The sequence below is a fragment of the Urocampus carinirostris genome, chromosome 9, assembly GCF_059441175.1.
Source record: "Urocampus carinirostris isolate Australia breed hairy pipefish chromosome 9, RoL_Ucar_1.0, whole genome shotgun sequence".
Taxonomy (NCBI): domain Eukaryota; kingdom Metazoa; phylum Chordata; class Actinopteri; order Syngnathiformes; family Syngnathidae; genus Urocampus; species Urocampus carinirostris.
The window spans coordinates 12,629,935-12,650,122 of record NC_142357.1 but is presented as its reverse complement, the minus strand read 5'-3'; the positions used below and the strand labels follow the sequence as shown (position 1 = coordinate 12,650,122).

The 20,188-nt window shown below is 40.0% G+C and overlaps 1 protein-coding gene across 1 annotated transcript in view; it reads right to left on the bottom strand.

Annotated features, from left to right (window-relative positions):
• The window catches only part of klhl3 (kelch-like family member 3), a 27,503-nt gene extending 7,315 nt beyond the window's left edge, over positions 1 to 20,188 (bottom strand). Inside the window, exons 1-9 of the mRNA XM_088344569.1 lie at positions 20,126 to 20,188; positions 15,978 to 16,139; positions 14,012 to 14,118; positions 13,821 to 13,942; positions 10,152 to 10,314; positions 7,782 to 7,891; positions 6,074 to 6,190; positions 4,853 to 5,002; positions 4,665 to 4,782 (exon numbers count right to left, since the gene is read on the bottom strand). Of these exons, the coding sequence (XP_088200695.1) occupies positions 4,665 to 4,782; positions 4,853 to 5,002; positions 6,074 to 6,190; positions 7,782 to 7,891; positions 10,152 to 10,314; positions 13,821 to 13,942; positions 14,012 to 14,118; positions 15,978 to 16,139; positions 20,126 to 20,145 (1,069 nt within the window). The 5' untranslated portion in view covers positions 20,146 to 20,188. The remainder of the gene's footprint in view (positions 1 to 4,664; positions 4,783 to 4,852; positions 5,003 to 6,073; positions 6,191 to 7,781; positions 7,892 to 10,151; positions 10,315 to 13,820; positions 13,943 to 14,011; positions 14,119 to 15,977; positions 16,140 to 20,125) is intronic.

Genomic DNA, 20,188 nt, shown 5'->3' with positions numbered 1-20,188 from the left:
CTCTTGTTATGAGGTCCTCGCCATTGTCAATTTATGTGATAACTATCTATCGCGCACCAGGACCATACACAACTTTCTTAGACGAATTTGCTGAACTTTTGTCTGAACTAGTAACCTACGCAGACAAAATTATAATTATGGGGGACTTTAACATTCATATGAACTCCCCACTCAGTTCACTCACTGTTGCGTTTCAGTCTCTAATTGATGCATTTGGTTTTAATCAACTGGTTGATTTGCCAACCCATAAAGATGGAAACAGGCTCGACTTGGTTCTGACTCGAGGTGTTTCAACCTCAAACATGACGGTGTTATCGTGTACTACAGTTATCTCGGATCATTATTTAGTTACATTTGAAGTGCTAGCTAAATGTAGTACCAAAAAAACGGAAGGATTCAATGGACGCAATATAAGCACGGGCACAGTTTCTGAGCTCTCCGATATTCTTCCAGGAGAAGTTGCATCCTTTCCTTCCTACATAGGCTCTATGGAATCACTCATAAATGAATTCAATGCTACCCTGGCTAGTGCCCTGGATTCAGTAGCGCCCATCCGGCTTAAATCACGACCTAAAAGACGCACGCCTTGGTTTAATGATGAAACTAGATCCCTTAAACGAGAATGCAGGAAATCTGAAAGAAAATGGCACGCTACCAAGCTTGACGTTTTCCATCAAATCTGGTGTGATAGTTTGTTGAAGTATAAAGCGGCTCTGGCCTCTGCAAAATCGGCCTACCTTTTGAAGGTGATTGCGTCACAAAAGAACAATCCCAAGGTCCTTTTTGACACTGTAGCATTGCTTACAAGGCAACAGACTATCCCAGATAGCTCCACTCATTCTGCCCACGACATAATGGTCTTCTTTACTAAGAAGATTCAAAGCATACAGGAAGAAATCGCTAAAGACAGTATTAATTCAACACATACTAAAGCACTCAAATCTATAGATGCACGACATGGTGGCTGTCCAGGGATTTTGTCCCATTTTAGTGAACTGTCACTCGATCTTAAACAGATGGTGAATACGGCCAAACAGACGACTTGCCAGTTCGACCCGCTTCCAGGTTCACTTATTAAAGGTCTCTTTGGCGTTCTTGCACCTTCAGTTCTAAATATTTTAAACATATCACTCTCCTCAGGTGTAGTCCCAGCGGCTTTTAAGTCCGCCGTCATTAAACTGAAACAACCCAACCTTGATCCAGAAAACTTATGTAATTATAGACCTGTGTCAAACCTTCCGTTTCTTTCTAAAATACTTGAAAAAGTAGTGGCACAGCAGCTGAATGATTTCATGTCCGAGAACAATCTCTTTGAATCAATGAAATCAGGATTCAGGGCTAACCACTCTACTGAGACAGCTCTGATTAAGGTAACCAATGATCTCATACGGGCAATGGACTCTGGCGCATCATCACTTTTGCTGCTGCTGGACCTAAGTGCTGCATTTGACACAGTGGACCATAATATCTTGCTAGAACGGTTGGAAAAATGGATTGGTCTCTCAGGAAACGTCCTCTTATGGTTCAGATCCTACCTCTCAGATAGGACACACTGCGTTAAATATGGCGAATTGACATCTGAGCCATTTAGTGTTACCTGTGGTGTTCCGCAGGGCTCAGTGCTTGGCCCCCTTCTCTTCAGCATTTATATGCTTCCACTAGGTCAGGGGTCGGGAACCTTTTTGACTCAAAGAGCCATAAAAGCAAAAAATATTAATTTTATTTTGGGAAAGAGCCACACCATATATTATGAGACAAATTTACTAAATTGCTAAACCGGCACCCCAGACAAAAGCTTAGTCTTCAGCACATTTAGTTTTGATGATTTGATAAAAATTATGAAAAGAGAATAATGCCAGAGCCCCTGTCCCAAAATCAACAAACATACCATTTTAAACTTGTGTCTTTCTTGCAATTACTCAAGATCGGTTAAACTCATTTTGACCCTTTGTTTCATACATATTGGTTTCAAAACCAGATGTAAGCAGTTATTTTGTAAAAACGTCACAACATTCTGCAAGCAGGGAGCCTGATGTGCTTATCTATGGCGCAGTCGGGGTAGGGCGAGAGATGGGAGGGAGTGCTTGCACTTTTTGCATAGCTCCACCCATCCCTCCCACTCACCCAATCAAATAACTTCCGGTGTTTTGGCGTATTTACAGTGTGTTCTGTCGATTCATCATAAGGTATCTGAACACTGAACACAGATAATATAGTGAGGTTTTATATAACAGATTCTTTAGCGATGTACAGCCAGAACGAGTTTTTTTTTTTTTTTTTTTCGTGTGACACCTTGACTGTAAATTGTAGTGAAAAACGTGCCCTATATATTCTGCCAAGCACCATTTTGAAATCAGCTTTGGTTTGGCTTTGCGTGTATCTGAACAGGATTAGTAGCTTACGTTTTGGACGAGATGGAGAAAATTTGCATGCAATCAAATTTGTCTCCGAGCCACAGGTACTTATAGAAAGAGCCATATATGGCTCGCGAGCCATAGGTTCCCGACCCCTGCACTAGGTGATATTATTCGCAAGTATAATATCAGTTTCCATTGCTACGCAGATGACACTCAACTCTATCTCCCGATGGAGGAATCTGCCACACTAAACTGTGGAAATTTGGAGGCCTGCCTCACTGAGATAAAAGCGTGAATGTCACTCAATTTCCTGCGTCTTAACTCTGAAAAGACTGAAATGTTAGTTATTTGTCCATCTAAGTCCCGTGACTTATTCTCTAAAACCGCTGAGAACATCGACAATTGCCACATCACACAGAGCAACTCACTTAAAAATTTAGGTGTCATTTTCGACCCTGATCTGTCCTTTCAAACACATGTGAAGAAAATTACTAGAACCACTTTCTTCCATCTCCGTAACATTGCTAAAATTCGTCACATACTTTCTCAGTCGGATGCGGAAATAATTAATTCACGCGTTTGTTACCTCCCGTCTCGATTACTGTAATGCACTACTTTCCGGTCTTCCGATGACCAGACTCAAGAGTCTTCAGCTGGTACAAAATGCTGCAGCGAGGCTTTTAACATGGACAAGAAAGTACGATCACATCACCCCAATTTTGGCTAACCTGCATTGGCACCCTGTCAGCCTAAGATGCGATTTTAAGGTTATCCTATTACTATACAAAATCATACATGGACTTTCCCCCTCATATCTTTCAGATCTGATTTCCCCCTATGTCCCGGCCCGAAGCCTTCGTTCCGAGAGCGCCGGTCTCCTAGTGATCCCAAGAGCCAAGAAGTGATCCGCTGGTTCGAGAGCGTTCTCCATCCGGGCACCGGTGTTGTGGAATGCGCTTCCCCTTGAGATCCGATCTGCAACCTCAGTGGAAATGTTTAAATCTAGGCTTAAAACTCACTTCTACTCTATAGCATACGAATAACCTAAACTTCTTATATGTAATAACTTGTGAAGCCCTTTGGGACTATTTCTGATTAAGGGCTATACAAATAAAAATGACTTGACTTGACTTAACAATAATTGATCGATTACAAAATTGATTGATAGTTGCAGTCCTAATCAAATCTTACATGTCTCTCACTCGGCATAGTCCACACCCCCCTCCGATGGTTCCATTCCTACCTCACAGGCCGCACTCAATTCATACAACTCTAGTCCTTCTCCTCTGACCCATCTCCAGTCACCACAGGTGACCCCAGGGTTTTGTCCTGGAGTGCTTCCTTTTAAATTCAACATTTCTTTCCACTGCTTCGCGGATGAAACCCAACTCTAACTTTCCTGTAAAACTAAATACACACTCCCACCGCCCCCCTCACCTACCTAAAAATTAAAAAATTAAACGGCAATAAAACGGAATTACTTCTCATTGGCACCAAATCCACCCTCTCTGAAGTTGACACCTTCTCTCTCTCAGTTGACCGTTCTTCAGTGTTTCCCTCCCATCAGGTCACTTCTCCTCTATTAATAACATCACCCGGTCTGCTTACTTTCACCTGCGCTCCATCAACCTGTACCCGCCTCGTCTCCATGGGGAGTAGAGCCTTTAGCCGCTCTGCCCCCCAGCTCTGGAACTCATTACCACCTTACCTCTGGAATTCCGCCACACTGCCAATATTCAAATCCAGACTCAAAACCCACTTCTTCAGACTTGTCTATCCATGATAAACTGCCTAACATGCTTCCCCCCCTTTATAAACTGTATATTGTTTTATTTTTGTATTTACAGCTTTTTAAATTCTTGTTATTGTTGTTTGATATTCTGTGTACAGCTACCATGGGTGTCCCGAAAGGCACTTTCAAATTAAATGTATTACTGTTTACTTATTATAATAAGTTGACAAATGCGCAAATTTTAGTAGTACTTTTTGGACCTACTCAGTAGCACTTAAGCTAGCATTCACGTGAGCGCCACAGCTGCTAAAGCTAATGCTCGGACTGATGTTTTTCACTGCTAATGATAATAGCTGCTTAGGCGGCGTTAGTGTCCACAACGCTTGTGACTAATGCGGCTAGCTAATGCTAACTGTTGCACAGACAACTATCGTCGCTTGTGCGGCTGGTGCTACATTGACACATATCCAGGTATTCCAGGCTAGCGACTGCCCCTAACGGTGGCTATGATGCGGAAATGTGAGAAAGAAATAATAAAATGGGTGATAAAAAGTATATGATGGATTATTAAATACCTGCTCGGCAGCGTCTTGATGGCAACTCCGCAACCTGGTACCACCGATCTTCTTGGATGTCGTAACATTCCACACTGCGGATGGCTTTGGGAGCCTGGCCGCCCACCACCATCATAACCTGACCAAACACGCCAATTAAGACAACCAATAACACACCCAGATGTACATGACGCAACCAATGGAAGCACCTTAGGGATGCTGATAGGAGTGCGGGGCCGCGTCCTGTCTGTCTTGATGAGGTGTCTCTGGTCAGCAGGAAGCAGGTGGTACTTCATGGCTTCAATGAGGAAATCCTTGCAGGTGTTGTTGTTCTTGATTAGAGCTTCTTCTTCTACTATCTGAAGAGCAACCAACTCAGTTTGTTTTTTCAACAAGCAAACGATTTATGAGTGAAGAATCTTCAATTAAGCAGTGAAGGAGAACAGATTTTGTGTTGAAATCTACATCCTGGTAAACGGGACAAAGCGGGTAAAACGCTGCAGTGAAGCAGTTCCGTTAAGTTTTTGTTACAATAAAAACAAAACTATTCTGGGCTTGTGAGAACGGAATAATGCTGTGATGGTTTCACATATGTGCTTTCAAAATGCCTGAAATCACTTATGTACCCGAAGGGGCGCAACATGGCGGGCTATAACAAAAACAAAACATAAGTCCGTGGAAAATTCCCCAAAGCCCAACTTCACACTAGTTATCTTTCCAAACTGAATCCTACAAGTGATTTGATAAGGCCCTCTGACACCACTCAGAACAACATAGACTGTTAACGACTAATGTATGTATTATATTCGCTCGTAAAAATACAAACGTCTTTTATACAAAAAAAAAACACACAAAAAAAACGCACATAATCTGTACTATCCTTCTGAATTTATTTTTTCCAAAATAAATAATGGTAAACTCAATCCATTCTGGCCCTTATGGAAAAGTCCACTTTTTTCAATAATATATGTATCTAGGCACCACTGTATCCATTTTAAATAATAAATTGAATGTTACGAATCTGACTACGGTTTCCTAACGGCCCCCAGAGGCAGTAGGAGAGAACAATCAGTGCTTGAGGCACCGCCTCTGGGAGTCAAGAGGGACGGAGTAGAACTTATAATAAGAAAAATAAATAAAACGTGTAATTGTAAGAAAGGCAGCACTCAGACCAATGTAAAGGCTGTATTTTGAGTATAAAGTAAATGACGACATCAAAGTATACGGTTAATCACAAGGTGCATTCATTGCCACTAAATAAATGAAACTGCTATGAATAACTAAAATAAAAAAGCTTACATCTGAAAACTCATACAAGCATCTATACAGTAACACATTTCACTATTACAACATTGTCATTTGAAAGACCTTCGGAGTTCCATCTTATTACAGTTTGTGTGTTTGAGCCGGTAGAGGTTTGGTGGACTAACCTTAACCAGGTAGTCTCTTGACAGCAGCGGTAGGCGGACATGCTCCATCAGTTTGGGCATGAGCTCCACGCGGGAGCCTTTATCCTGTTTGATCCACCAGATCATGGCCTCAAATACCTGCAGCAGCCAGCAGCGGGATACAAAGAAGAGTTAAGTTCCTTAAAGCAGTGTTTCTCAACTGATGGGTCAGGACCCAAAAGTGGATCGCGGACTGGCTTTCAGTGGGTCTTGGGCCTTTATCTTGGCAAATTAATTCTAAGAATATATATAACTATCTGAGGGTCATTTAGACTCCTTAACAGTAGATGGTGATAATCTGCAAATGTGAGTTGACACCCATCAATTCAAACCACAGAAAAAGACCAATAAAGTTTGTTTACTTTTGTTGAGCATGGCCACACAGATACAGCAGCGAAAATATGAAATATGGATTTTATTATCTTGAAGCCTCATAAGTGAATCCTTTGGAATTTGATTAAAAATGCAACTAATTGAGCATTGTTACTCAAAGTTGTTTAGGTTTTGTTGGTCTTTATTGATGTGAATATATTCGACCGTCTCTAGTTTAAACTGCACCATCCTTTCATTCAATGAATTAGATGTTTTTTTTTTTTTAATGGTTATATTTTACTTTTGTCTCTACAAATACTTTTGTCTCTGCAATCCGATACCTTAGGAATACAAGAGCAACAAAAGATATTGTCCAGTTTTTTCTTATATCGTTGCTGCCATTGTGAAAAGACGTGGGTCTTTTTTGGCCTTTTTTGTAAATATTGCATTCATGGAAAATATATATATATAATTGTCCAAAAATATAAAGATACATTTTTAAGAGTAGCAGCAATAAACAAACATGCAGACACGTAGCAGACACGTACGTGTTGATTTTATATTTAATTTTTAAAAATCTATGAACGGATCATTTGAACAAATTTGTTCTGAAAAACCCAGAATTAAAGTATGTCCCTTATTTGAATCATTAAATTTGATGATATGCATTGAAAAACTCAAAATGCTATGCAGCTAGCTCAAAAAAATAGCAAGTAAAGAACAATGTAACCAGCTATTTGAATCTTGGGGAAACTAGGGACAAGATTAGCACCAAATAAACACATTTTATCAGTAGCACCTTTAAAAAAGATTTTTTTTAATATTTGTTATAAATATAACATTTGGCAGTCATGATTAAAAAGCACTTGGCCCGCAGGCTGTAGTATGCCCACCCATGGAGCAACTGAAAACGAATGCTGCAAAAAACAAGCAAGAATACAAACTAGTGATCAAACCATACAGGTTTTAAATCCCTTTTTTTGCCCAGTCTTTCATAAGGTTTTTGAAGGTACCTGTAGCTGCATGATAGCGAAAAATTGTGTTAGAGCCCTCTAGGTGAGCCTCATGGTATGTGAAAAAAATTTGATCGACCAACAAGTATTTAAAAACAAAAATACATGAGAGAATATATAAGAGAGTTCATGTGTAAAAATCAATCGTATTATTTGAAATCAATGAGTTATTTTTAACCACTAGGAGGTACTAAATAATAGATAATGTCCCGTTAAGTTCGATTTCTGTTGTTGTGGCCTCTGTAACTCAAAGCACTACTAATATCCGATTTTTGTTTAAACAACGAAATGCAGGTACAGACGAACATTAAGATAGCCCTAACCTATTGTTGGCCTGTTTGATTGTTTACGTTATCTTTCCCAACCTTCTCCTCGGTGGCCACGGTAAGCTTGTCGCTAGAGATCAGGCTGCAGACCTGCTGCAGGGACAAAGACGCAAACTCCTCACATTGGACCACCTCAGAGAAATGTTGCTCTGTGAAACACAAAACCAAACGACGGATCAGGAGGACACCTCTGAATGGTTTGCAGAACAAAACTCTGGAGTGCCAAAGTCAAAGTACTCATGAGAAACTGGCAGGTCGTGCTAGAAAACCCTATGGCAGAGTAAGCCAAAACTTCTCTAAAGCGTAAAAGACTTTTTTCCGGTTGTCCCGAACGCTCGATTTCTGTTATCGCTGCCAAAGGTGGCCCAACTCGCTACTCCTTTTTCTTATAGGGCCAGAAAGATTTTGATTTTTTTTGTGCCTTCATAATTGGAATTTCAAAACTGCATTTTGTATTTTCTTGCGTTGTATTTGTGTGATATTAAAATGGCTTTGATGATCTGAAACCAGTGTGGGTGATAAATATGCAGAAGACATAAATAAGGAAGGGGAAAATGCTTTTTCATGGTACTGTGTGGATAAATACGAATACAGTGAAGAAAATAAGTATTTGAACACCATGCTATTTCGCCAATTCTTCCACTTTGAAATCATGGAGGGGTCTGAAATTTTAATCGTAGGGGTATGTCCACTGTGAAAGAAAAGTCCAGAAATCACAATGCATGATTTCACCATTTATTTGTGTGATATAGTTGCAAATAGGTATTTGAACACCTGAGAAAAATGAAAGTTAATATTTGGTACAGTAGCCTTTGTTTGCTATTACAGAGGTCATACGTTTCCTGTAGTCCTTCACCAGGTTTGCACACACTGCAGGAGGGATCTTGGCCCACTCTCATCCACACCGATCTTAGAGAAGTCAGATTTCTGGGCTGTCGCTGAGAAACATGGAGTTTTTTTTATCCCTCCAAAGATTTTAGGTCTGAAGTCTGGCTGGGCCATGCTAGAACCTTGATGTGCTTCTTACAGAGGCACTCCTTGGTTTTCCTGGCTGTATGCATCAGGTTGTTGTCATGTTGGAAAACCCAGCAATAATAATAATAATAATAATTTCCTTTGTATTGTCATTCTTTGTAAGAACGAAATGTCGATACACCTGACCCTTTGTAGCGAGCCGATGCAGCTGCAGCCAACAGAGGGCGCCGCCTTAAACGACCCATCTTCAATGCTTCAAGGAGGTTGTTTCCCAAAATCTCAAAAGTCATCCTCTCTTTAATGCAGTGCACTCGTCCTGTCCCATGTGCAGAAAAACACCCCCAAAGCATGATGCTACCACCTCAATGCTTCACAGTGGGGATGGTGTTCTTTGCATTCTACTCTTCATTCTTCTTCCTCCAAACACGCTTAGTAGAATAATGACCAAAAAGTTCTATTTTGGTCTCTTCTGAACATAAAACATTCTCCCATGACTTCTCTGTATCATCTGAATGGTCAAACGCAAACTTAAGATGGCCCTTGACATGTGCTGGTTTAAGCAGGGGAATCTTTCGTACCATGCATGATTTCAAACCATGACGTCTTAGTGTATTACCTACAGTGACCTTGTAAGCGGTGGTCCCAGCACTTTTCAGGTCATTGACCAACATCTGTCGTGCAGTTCCGGGCGGATTCCTCACCTTTCTTTGAATTATTGCGACCCCACAAGGTGATATCTTGCATGGGGCTCCACTCTGATTCAGATTTACAGACATGTTTAGCTTTTTCCATTGTCTAATGATTGCTCCAACAGTGGACCATTTTTCACCAAGCTGCTTGGCAATTGCTCTGTAGCCCTTTCCAGCCTTGTGGAGGTGTAGTATTTTGTCTCTGGTGTCTTTGGACAGCTCTTTGGTCTTTGCCATGTTACAAGTTAGAGTCTTACTGATTGTAGGAGGTGGGACAGGTGTCTTTATGCAGCTAATGGCCACAAACAGGTGCATCTGATTTAGGATGATACATGGAGTGCAGGTGGACTTTTAATGGGCGGACTAACAGGTCTTTCAGGGTGAGAATTCTAGATGATAAACAGGAGTTTAAGTACCCTTTTGCAGCTGTATCACACAAATAAATCGTTAAAAAACATGCATTTTGATGTCTGGATTTTTAGTTTTAGTTTATCTCTCACAGTGGACAGGCACCAACGATGAAAATTTAAGACCCCTCAATTATTTCTAAGTCAGAGAAATAGCAAAATAGCACAGTGTTCAAATAATTATTTTCTACACAGTATATATTACTAAATACAGTGGTGCCTCAGCTTTTAAACCTACCGGTAATCTGTTCTTATGTTTTACAAAATGACGTATATTCCTGACAATTGTATTGGCTTGGAAATTTTGGTTAGTTGACAAATGGGTGGGAGTATCTTACCGGCATATGCATGCGCCTGCCCCACGAGCTGCATGCACGTGTGCATGTCGGCGAATGCTCGTATGCCCAAGCAGTTGGAGGGATGAAGCTGCGACTGCAGGAAGTCGCAGCAGGCCTGACGCACGTCCATCAGTTGGAGGAGGCTTGCAGCTGGCAACAGAACCTGGAAAATGAACACACACAGACTCATTCGATGTTCTTTTTTGCCGCACAAAATACTTGATACTTAAATACAGTCATGTATCTGTAAATGCAATTTTAAAAACAAGCAGGTGCATACGACTAGAATCCCCCTAAACATTAGCAATGTTGTTACACTCATGACTGAGGTTAACAGCCAACAGTGGCAGGATTTCCTGTTTCTCTCCATGTGCGCGTTTCCTGTACTAATAATGACAGGAAAGGTACAGTGATCAGATCGTATGTGTGTACTCTGTTGAAGCTAAATGATAAATAGTAGTGTTGCGGTTGATGGTTTGAAAACCTTGGTTTAAGGAGGAACTTCTTTCATGCAGAGTAAAAAACGATTTGGGTTACATGATGTATTCGAGATGTGGCCCAGGACCAACACTTGACTTGCTTTCCAAAGACGCAGAGGGTTTCCGAACCAAAGACAAGTCTTTTTCATAAATAACTGAAAATACATGTTTTTGCTGTTAATAATTGTATTAATATTCAGAGTATTTATTTTTTATTAAGGTAGGAAATATAAATCTAATTCATTTGTTTCTGATAATGCTGCTTTATTTTATTCCATTCGTATGTCATGCTTCAAAAATCATATGTAGGACCACCTCAATTTTTCCATTTGTGTTAGTGTGAAATTTTTCATCATCATCCGTTGAATAGGCACTTAGATGTTCCAGCCCAGGTACATTACTCGATTTGGAACTAAATTTGTAATTGAACAACCCTTGATGTACAGCATAAATGCAATCTGAAACATTCGGATATCAAAACGTACAGATACAGTTCAATCTGTTAATATCGGTCAATTACATCGACCGTTTGATTTTCGCATAACGACAAATAGCTGTGTGCGACTAAAAAGCAATTTTACAAGAATTTTCCGTTTGCTTTGACCCTTTGCACGTGATGTCACGTTGCATTCCCCGGAAGTATGGATAAGCACTTGAGTTCATGCAAATATCAATAGGCACAACAGAAGAATACAAATACGATGGCGATTTCATGCTGTGCGAACTGGCATGGTTCTAAGCCCAATTGTGACTGGCAGCCTTCATTGTAGTCCAGGATTTGCAGCGAGCATTTTTTTTTTTTTACAAAGGATGGGCAGGGCACCCGTATGATGCGGCAGGGGTAAACCAGTGAAAGCTGTCGGGCCCTGCTGTTGAACAGAAGAGTGTGGTGCGTCACCTTGACCAGAGTGACATGGCCGCTTTCTTGTGTCCCATTTCATCTGGAGGGACGAAAGCATGACCAACCTGTGTGCCGAGGTGCTTAACTATTTTGGGTGTTGGGCATTTGGCTTGGCCATGGTCCAAATAAGTCATGGGATCAAATCCAGCTACCAGCCTACCTGTGCGGAGTTTGTATGTTCTCCTTGTGCTTGCGTGGGTTTCCTCCGGGCACTCCGGTTTCCTCCCACATTCCAAAGACATGCATTTCAGGTGGATTGGCCAGTCCAAATTGTCCCTAGGTGTGAATGAGCGAGCAAGTTGTCTGCCCCTGTCTGTCCCTGTGTGCCCTGCGATTGGCTGGCAACCAGTTCGGGGTGTCCCCTGCCCACTGCCCGATGATTGCTGGGATGGGCTCCAGCATCCCCGCGACCCTACTGAGGATAAGCGGTGTAGCTAATGAGGGATGAGAGATGGTCCAAAGATTTTTGTGTGTGTTTTTTGCTACTTTTTCCCTTTTTTAATTTTCTTTGTTTTTGTATCTGTTTGTCTTGCTGTCGGACACCCCTCTCAAAGGATATGACCAGGGTAGATGGATTGATTTTTTTACAAGGTAAGTTTTATGTATTTCTGAGCAATCTTATGTTAAATAGGTACAAGTCACGTCAACGAACTGAATGTAACTACCAATCAGTTAGCTAGTGCGTCTGTAGCAAAATAACCATAAGTGATAAACAATTTGAGCAACTTTTGGTTACAGTCTATTCGAGATTTAATGGCACTCTGGATAAAACATAGTAGCATTCGCGCGAATCGGTAATCCAACCAGCTACCAAAAGCTGGTAAACATCTCGACTTTTATAAGCTTTTAGATCATCACAGGTGTATGGAGATACTCCATTTACAATATAGTGGTACGGATTGTGTGGACTGAAGTCAGGCAGACTGGACGATTTGGTAAGATCTGTGAATATGTCAGATGGAAGAAGGAATGGGTCAGTACCTAACCCTTCTGTCATCAGTTTCTCTAAATACCGCTCTTTGTGCTTTCCGACAAGGTGAGCCATCTCATCCGACAACTTGACAATATTGGTTTGACTAGACATTGCCAATGGTATTGAATAGTATAGCTTTTTTTGTCTTTGTTGTCTACGGTTTGCTGCCATCCACCATGGCGTCGGCACCTTCCGCCACGTGGTTACGCTCATGTGTGTGCAAAGGATCAATAGAATTTATCATGTTCTCTTCAACTGTAGTCTTTCGTATAATAGTAAAATTATATTTTTTAATCCTCATGTCTCATAAGGCAACCTCAATGACAGGGCTCAAGAAAGGAATATAAAAAAATACTCCTACAACATTTTTAAAGAAATTTTCAGCTGGCAAAAAAATTTATTTATTTTGAGTAGTTATATTATCATAAGTCAATTCTGTTTAGTATTTGACACCTGCAAATATTTCATTGGATGCCAATTAGTTGTTTTGACTTTTATTGCACACTGTTGTCTGTTGTTTTGACTATTACATCATTGTCACAATTAGCCAATTATGTTGCTGTTCTTTTATGACACACCCTTTAGCGTGGATCTCCTTTTGTAACCTATGAGATTTAATGAAAAAAGGGCTAGAGAAGGTAAAACCTTTAGAACAGGTTGGACTGTCCTCCATGCTATTTCAAAATAAATTGATGTCTTCACTCTTTAATTTGAGTGTCTACTAAACTTTAACTATATGTGTTATATTTACTTTTTTAATTTTATCTACGTTTTATTTCCTTCTTTTCTAGTGACACTAAATTCTGCCATTTTCTGGTAAAATAACATAGGATTCAAAATGAACAAAATATGTAATGTGGCAGAACATTTTGCTTATCTTAAACACTTTGGATTTTTTTATTTGACTAAAAAATAATGTTTAGTCATTCTTGATGTTTTTCTTGATGTAAAAAAAAAAAAAAAAGATAATTTAGAGTGAACCAATATATTTCATTATTACTTATTGAAGGTTTAACGTACACATAACTATGTAGTAGGATCAAATAAATATTTTCTTATACAATTAAAATAAATCTATGTTTCATAATAAGAAAGACAATCCTTAAAATGAGTGAATTACTTTGTAGTGTGTATTTTCTTATTTTAAGATTTTATTTTAACTATAATAAGTAAAACAATACTTATTATGAGCAAAAATATCTGCCAACAGGGGAAACGTTTGTTGTTTTTAGCCTAGTTTCCTTTTAGTCTTTGTGCCTTATGTGGCTAAAGTCAAGAATCCAGGGGGGGAAAAAACGTTAATTTTACGGGTGCACCTGCACGTTATCTTCCGTCACTTCTATCTGAGCCGTGTAGATGTAGTCCACCAGCTTGTTTAGCGTGGGACCGTCCACCTCACCGATCTCTACTTGTTGGGCCTTGCTCTCACTCATGTCACCTATGTACACATAAACACATGGTTAACACAAATAGGCATTGAAGGGCACACTTAAAATCATGTTACAACCTGTGAACATGGCACAGAAGTAAGGGCTTGAGGCTGCCAGGACCACCCGGTGCGCTGCCACCGTCACACTTCCTGCCACCAGCTGGACATCACAGAGCATCTTTTTCCTATCGGACATACAAATACAATTTATTTTTTTTCAAGGTGTGCATTAAACCTGGTCGCAATGGGGACAAATCACCTAGACAAATTTGTCTACCATCTGGTATAGGTCAAAAAGACTGTGGGAGGAGACATTATCAGATCATGATATAAATGTGGGCATGACTAAATCAATATTACTGCCATTTAGTCTAAAGCAGACTAAATGGTGCCACCAACATAGTGCCCAATAAACACCTGGGTAGCCTGCGGATCAGTTTTGAAAATTGCTCACTAGTCATTGGGTTGTTGTGATTTTCCAGGAAATCCGAATACATAAACAATGGGATACATGTATACAAAGTGCTTTAAATGGGTAGTATCTGTTTTTGAACTGTCATAACCAATCATAAACGTGATCAGTGGAAATTCTTATTAATGATACAGAAATAACACCGAGAAATTTTCAGTCCCAATGAAGTAGCTCTTAACTTTTAAAATGGGGCGTCAAACTTATTTTAGCTCAGTGGGCACAATGCAGAAAAACCAAGCACACAGGGACTGAACTGGGATATTAATGACATAAAAGCTGTAGAGCTCGAGCTATTACGGAGGCTCAGAATTATAAACATGATTCAGGGGTGTAAGATCTGATGATAAAATAATAATAGAGGGTTTTTTTCCTCAATATTTTCCCTTCACTTAAAATTCAACTCTTGTAGTGTTTATTAACTGCGCTGTTAGATTTCACTTGTATTATAAAAAGCTGAAGCTTATTCAAAGGGATACACAAATTCTAAAACAGAAATGTGAGAGAACAGTACATGTTTTTTGCATAATATCTGTATATATGGCATTGATATTTCCAATTATATTACGAGAAAATGCATTTTTAAGACAGTCTGTCTCGTCTTTGACTCCCTGAGCTGTAACGTCATGTGAAGCACACCAGCACCCTAGCAAGCCAGTCACCATTAATTAGTCAAAAAAAATTTGAGCGTTGGCTCCAGCACCCTACGCGAACCTAGTGGGGAAAAGCGACGCAGAAAGTGGGTGGAATGGATGGTTTTGAGTGTTCTAAGCCAATTTTTGGTTGTGTTTGTGGAGAATATCAACTTATACATAACAGTCAGAAGTCCCCCAGCGACACAGAAAGCAAAGTTCCGGTTACTCCAAGCAAAAATAAGCGCAGAGTAACATATGATTTGCATGCATTTCTTAGACTCGCTCGGATAAGCTTTTCTTTTTTCATCTTTTTGGGGGTTGTTCCACCCCTAACAGGTCAGATAAGAGTAAGATAAAAGCAGTTAGGCGTAATGGAAAATAAAGCATAAGAGATCTTTCTATTCACGTAAAAATTGTTAACACATACTTAATAGAGTAAATATTGAACTTTCAACTTTTTAAGGTCACCTTAAAATATGCCTTAAATCTTCAGCAAAGACACACAGGTTTTATTTTTTTTAATCCTGGTGCTAACCGATAACTTTTTAATCTCTGGAGATAAAAGTATAATTTAGTAGCAAATGCTGCGACATCTACGCACAACACGTGAGTGCTACCTTAATACCTTAAACTTTTATTTTAAGGAAAATCAAATCAGGGTGGACGTTCCCTCAAATGTTCTTTGGTTGATGACTAGTGGTCAGAAAATACAGCTACAGTGGGTGGTTTGCAAGTGGCGTCTGGCTTTGGCAACATCCAGTGGACATATTTAAAACTGCAAGTCATTTTTTTGACGCGATGCAGCTAATTTTTTTCTTGTACTTTTCTCAGAATTGTCTCGCGGACCACAAAAAAAAGATGTGGCAGGCCATGAGTTTAACACAGGTGACCTAAAATGTCTGCTTCAAAAGACAGTACGCGTATGAAAACAAGAGCATACCCTCTGAGGTCATTCATGAGCTGGAAAGCTTTCCTCATGTGCATGTGGTTGAAGGTCAGCACCCCACCATTGGCCGCCATGGGCTCCTCCTCACTTTCTGGCTCCGTTTGACACATGGGATGTGATAGGGCCTCCGAACTGGTGACGCGTGACACAATGGGTCTGGAACCAGATTATAGACTTACTTTATTTTCACAAATTATAGGATATCTTTATTTAGCCAGGTAATGTCCAGCACATGTTGCACAACCCAGATTTTATTCCAAGCTGATTTTAATAATAATAATAATAATAATAATAATAATAATTTCCTTTGTATTGTCATTCTTTGTAACAATGTACACAGAACGAAATGTCGATACACCTGACCCGTTGTAGCGAGTCGGTGCAGCCGCAGCCAGAGGGCGCCGCCATTATACCAATTAGGTATGTGTCGGTCGAGGCGCGAACCAGCGACCTCCCAGTCTCAAAGCCGGCACACTACCATCTAGGCTACTGAGTAATATGTAGTGACTATAAATGTTACTTTACTAAACTGCTGTGTGGTCATAAAAAGCCATTTTTTAAATCCAGAGTTCGTGCAACTTTTTCATGGCCGAATTCAAGCACTTTTTAAGGATTTTTAAGGCAATTTTTTCAATTTCTTCCGTACCATTATAAGAAGAAACACGATGTGAATCATGTATTCTGCCTAAACACAAATATATTTGTGATTTACATTGATTGAAGAATAATAAGCAACCTATACAAAACCCCACAGAAGACAGTGCCGTTTTCGTAAGGTTAAAGCAGGGATCGGGAACCTATGGCTCGCGAGCCATATATGGCTCTTTCTATGAGTATCTGTGGCTCAGAGACCAATTTGATTGCATGCAAAATTTCTCCATCCTGTTCAAAACCGGGATTGTCTATCCTATTCAGGTACACGTAAAGCCAAACCAAAGCTAAATGCGAAAGAAACACTTCGCAGTATATATAGGGCATGTTTTTCACTACAATTTACAGTCAAGGTGTCACACAAAAAAAGGGGGAAAAAAACTTGTTTTGGCTGTACAACGCTAAAGAATCCTTTATTTAAAAGTTCACTATATATATAATCTGTGTTCAGTGTTCAGATACTTTATGATGAATACACAGAACTGTAAATACGCCAAAACACCGGAAGAAAACTTAGTCATTTGATTGGGTGAGTGGGAGGGATGGGTGGAGCTATGCAAAAAGTACAAGCATTCCCTCCCATCTCTCGCCAAAGGTAAGCACATAAGGCTCCCTATTCTCAGAATGTTGTGACGTTTTTACAAAATAAACGCTTGCATCTGGTTTTGAAACCAATATGTATGAAAAAAAGGGTCAAAAGGAGTTTAACCGATCTTGAGTAATTGCAAGAAAGAGACAAGTTTAAAGTGGTCTGTTTGTTGAATTTGGGACAGGGGCTCTGGCAACTCTTAAGCCACCATTGCCGAACGTGGCTCGTCACCAACGCCAGATCCAATAAAACGGACGACTTGGTGCTACTACTCGTAAACACTACATTTGTGACTTGTATTTTAATCATCACAAAGACCTTGCAGAAGTCAATGGGACCCCACTCTAGCGTGTAGCCGGCTGCTCTCTCAATTGTTTTCTTACACTGAAAAGAACAGCCCTTCAATTTTGTTGTCCTTTTGTATAATGACAATAAAAGCCATTTATTCAACTGCAATTCTTTTTTTTTATTGAAACCTTTATTCTCTTTTCATATTTTTTATCAAATCATCAAAAATAAATGTGCTGAAGACTAAGCTTTTGTCTGGGGCGCGGGTTTAGCAATTTAGTAAATTTGTCTCATAATATATGGTGTGGCTCTTTCCCAAAATAAAATAAATATTTTTTGCTTTTATGGTTCTTTGAGTCAAAAAGGTTCCCGACCCCTAGGTTAAAGCATGTCACTGTGATCAAGTACTCTGGTCTAGTACTGGTCTGAAAAATTGCAATTAGTTTTTTTCTAAAATTGTGCAGCCCTATCTTCCATTGCACAATATTTTGGAAATAAAGTATGTAAGTGGAAATAGTGTAAACAATACAATTTAAAAACCTTCAACAGTATTGAAAAAAATTCTACTCCAACAACTGTGACACAGCAAAACTCAAGAGAATCAAACCAAAATTCAACAATGTAAACAATGTGCCCTTTTGGCTTTGTTGCCATAGTGACAACAGATGCCATTTTTTGTTCAGGAACAGTAATGTGTCGGGTGAACTTTTGTCAAGTGTTAACGGTGGGGCTGCACGATTACCCGGAATCTAATCGATATTGCGATATGACGTAGTGCGATAGGTTAACCGCAAAAGGCTGCAATTTATTTCAAGAATTTAGAGTTACATTTTTTTTATTTGGGTGATGGAGTGTTTGGCCATCAAGAATTGTCACGTTTCTTGGTATAACACTGCCAGCCAATCAGAAGCAGGTTTTAATGTCAGCAGCCAATAAAGGCGAGGCAAAGTTTGCAAGACGCCTGTGCACAACTTTGATAGGCTGGTGTAAGCTGCCAGTCAGTCATTCAGCGCTTGCACAAATGTCCACCAAAACAAACGCCACAACTCGAGGAAAATCCAAGTGTAAAGAAAAGCTGATCACCAGCAGGTGCTGCCTGGATTTTTATCACGTGCGGGAATTGACTGAGGCGGCGTCGGAAGGGAAAACGAACAGCTAGGCTAACAACTCTTAAGCCACCATTGCCGAACGTGGCTCGTCACCAACGCCAGATCCAATAAAACGGATGACTTGGTGCTACTACTCGTAAACACTACATTTGTGACTTGTATTTTAATCATCACAAAGACCTTGCAGAAGTCAATGGGACCCCACTCTAGCGTGTAGCCGGCTGCTCTCTCAATTGTTTTCTTACACTGAAAAGAACAGCCCTTCAATTTTGTTGTCCTTTTGTATAATGACAATAAAAGCCATTTATTCAACTGCAATTCTTTTTTTTTATTAAAACCTTTATAGTTGATATTTTGTTACAGTCATATACTCTCAGTCTCCAAGTACATCATCTAAAGTTGTGTTAGCATGTCACTAGGTTTATCTTCTCCCCGAAAAACAAACCTAGCAAAGAAAATGCACTTTTCTTTTAAAATCGAAAATCGCATCGAAATTGCAATCGAGGTCTGAAAAATCGCGATTGTTCTTTTTTCCAAAATCGTGCAGCCCTAGTTTTCGGTATGTACATTTGCCATTGTAGCAGACAACTTCACTTCACAAATGACACCTGGCATTGACATTTTATGCTTTTAAGAAATAAACTCCTGACAATTTAATCAGTCAAATTCAGCCTCTGGTGAGAAGGGCGCACGCCTAGATTTAGCCCGCTCTTCTGCCTGGCAAGCAAGATGCAGCAGCAGGCCAGATAGGGAGAGGTAAGCGTATGTCTGTCAGTCACACAAACAGGCATAAACTCGTAGAGTGGCCGAGGGGCTGGTTGAGAGAGAGAGAACTGAATTTTCTACATATAGAAACGGCGCTTTGAGGAAATTGGTCGACGGGGTGAAATATTGATGCCGGGACAATAGTATTGTTTGGATAAAAGTACTTGTTTAGTATTGATGATATAGATATTTAGATCGAATCGCCCACCCCTAATACAAATTAACTTTTCCAATTAAATCGTTTTTTAAATTCCATTATATAGTGTGAAAAAAATATAAAAGTGGAATTATTTTATTTATTTTACATTTTCATGTATAAAGGCCATTATGGCTCTACCTCCCCAGACCTGGATTCCATCGCCCCCCACGAGTTTGAGACCCCTGTTTCAGAGGGATGCTTAGGTCAAGTTAGGTAGCGTTAGCGTTTAGCATGTTTCACAATACGACAAGCAATGTCAGATAGAAACAGTTATTCCTCTTGTCTGCTAGACATTTGTGAGACTGTCGCGTTTCCCGTTCTCCCCTAAAGTGAAATAAGGTTAATGATTAAGTTAGCATGTTAGCTGGCGCCATCGTCAACAACAAAATGCTAGCTTATTAGAGAGAGGATGGGGGCTCTGGTGCCAAGCCGGAAACCCGTTTCCCTTCGAACTCGTGGGCATGTGGTTAAAAAAAGCCCGATTGGGCTTTTATTTGAAAATGTATCAACAAGTATTGATCACATTGTGGTAAAAACTCACCCCGGCGACACCTCGTCCATCCTGGTGGAGTCATCCAAACGCACCACCAGAGGCGCCCACGGA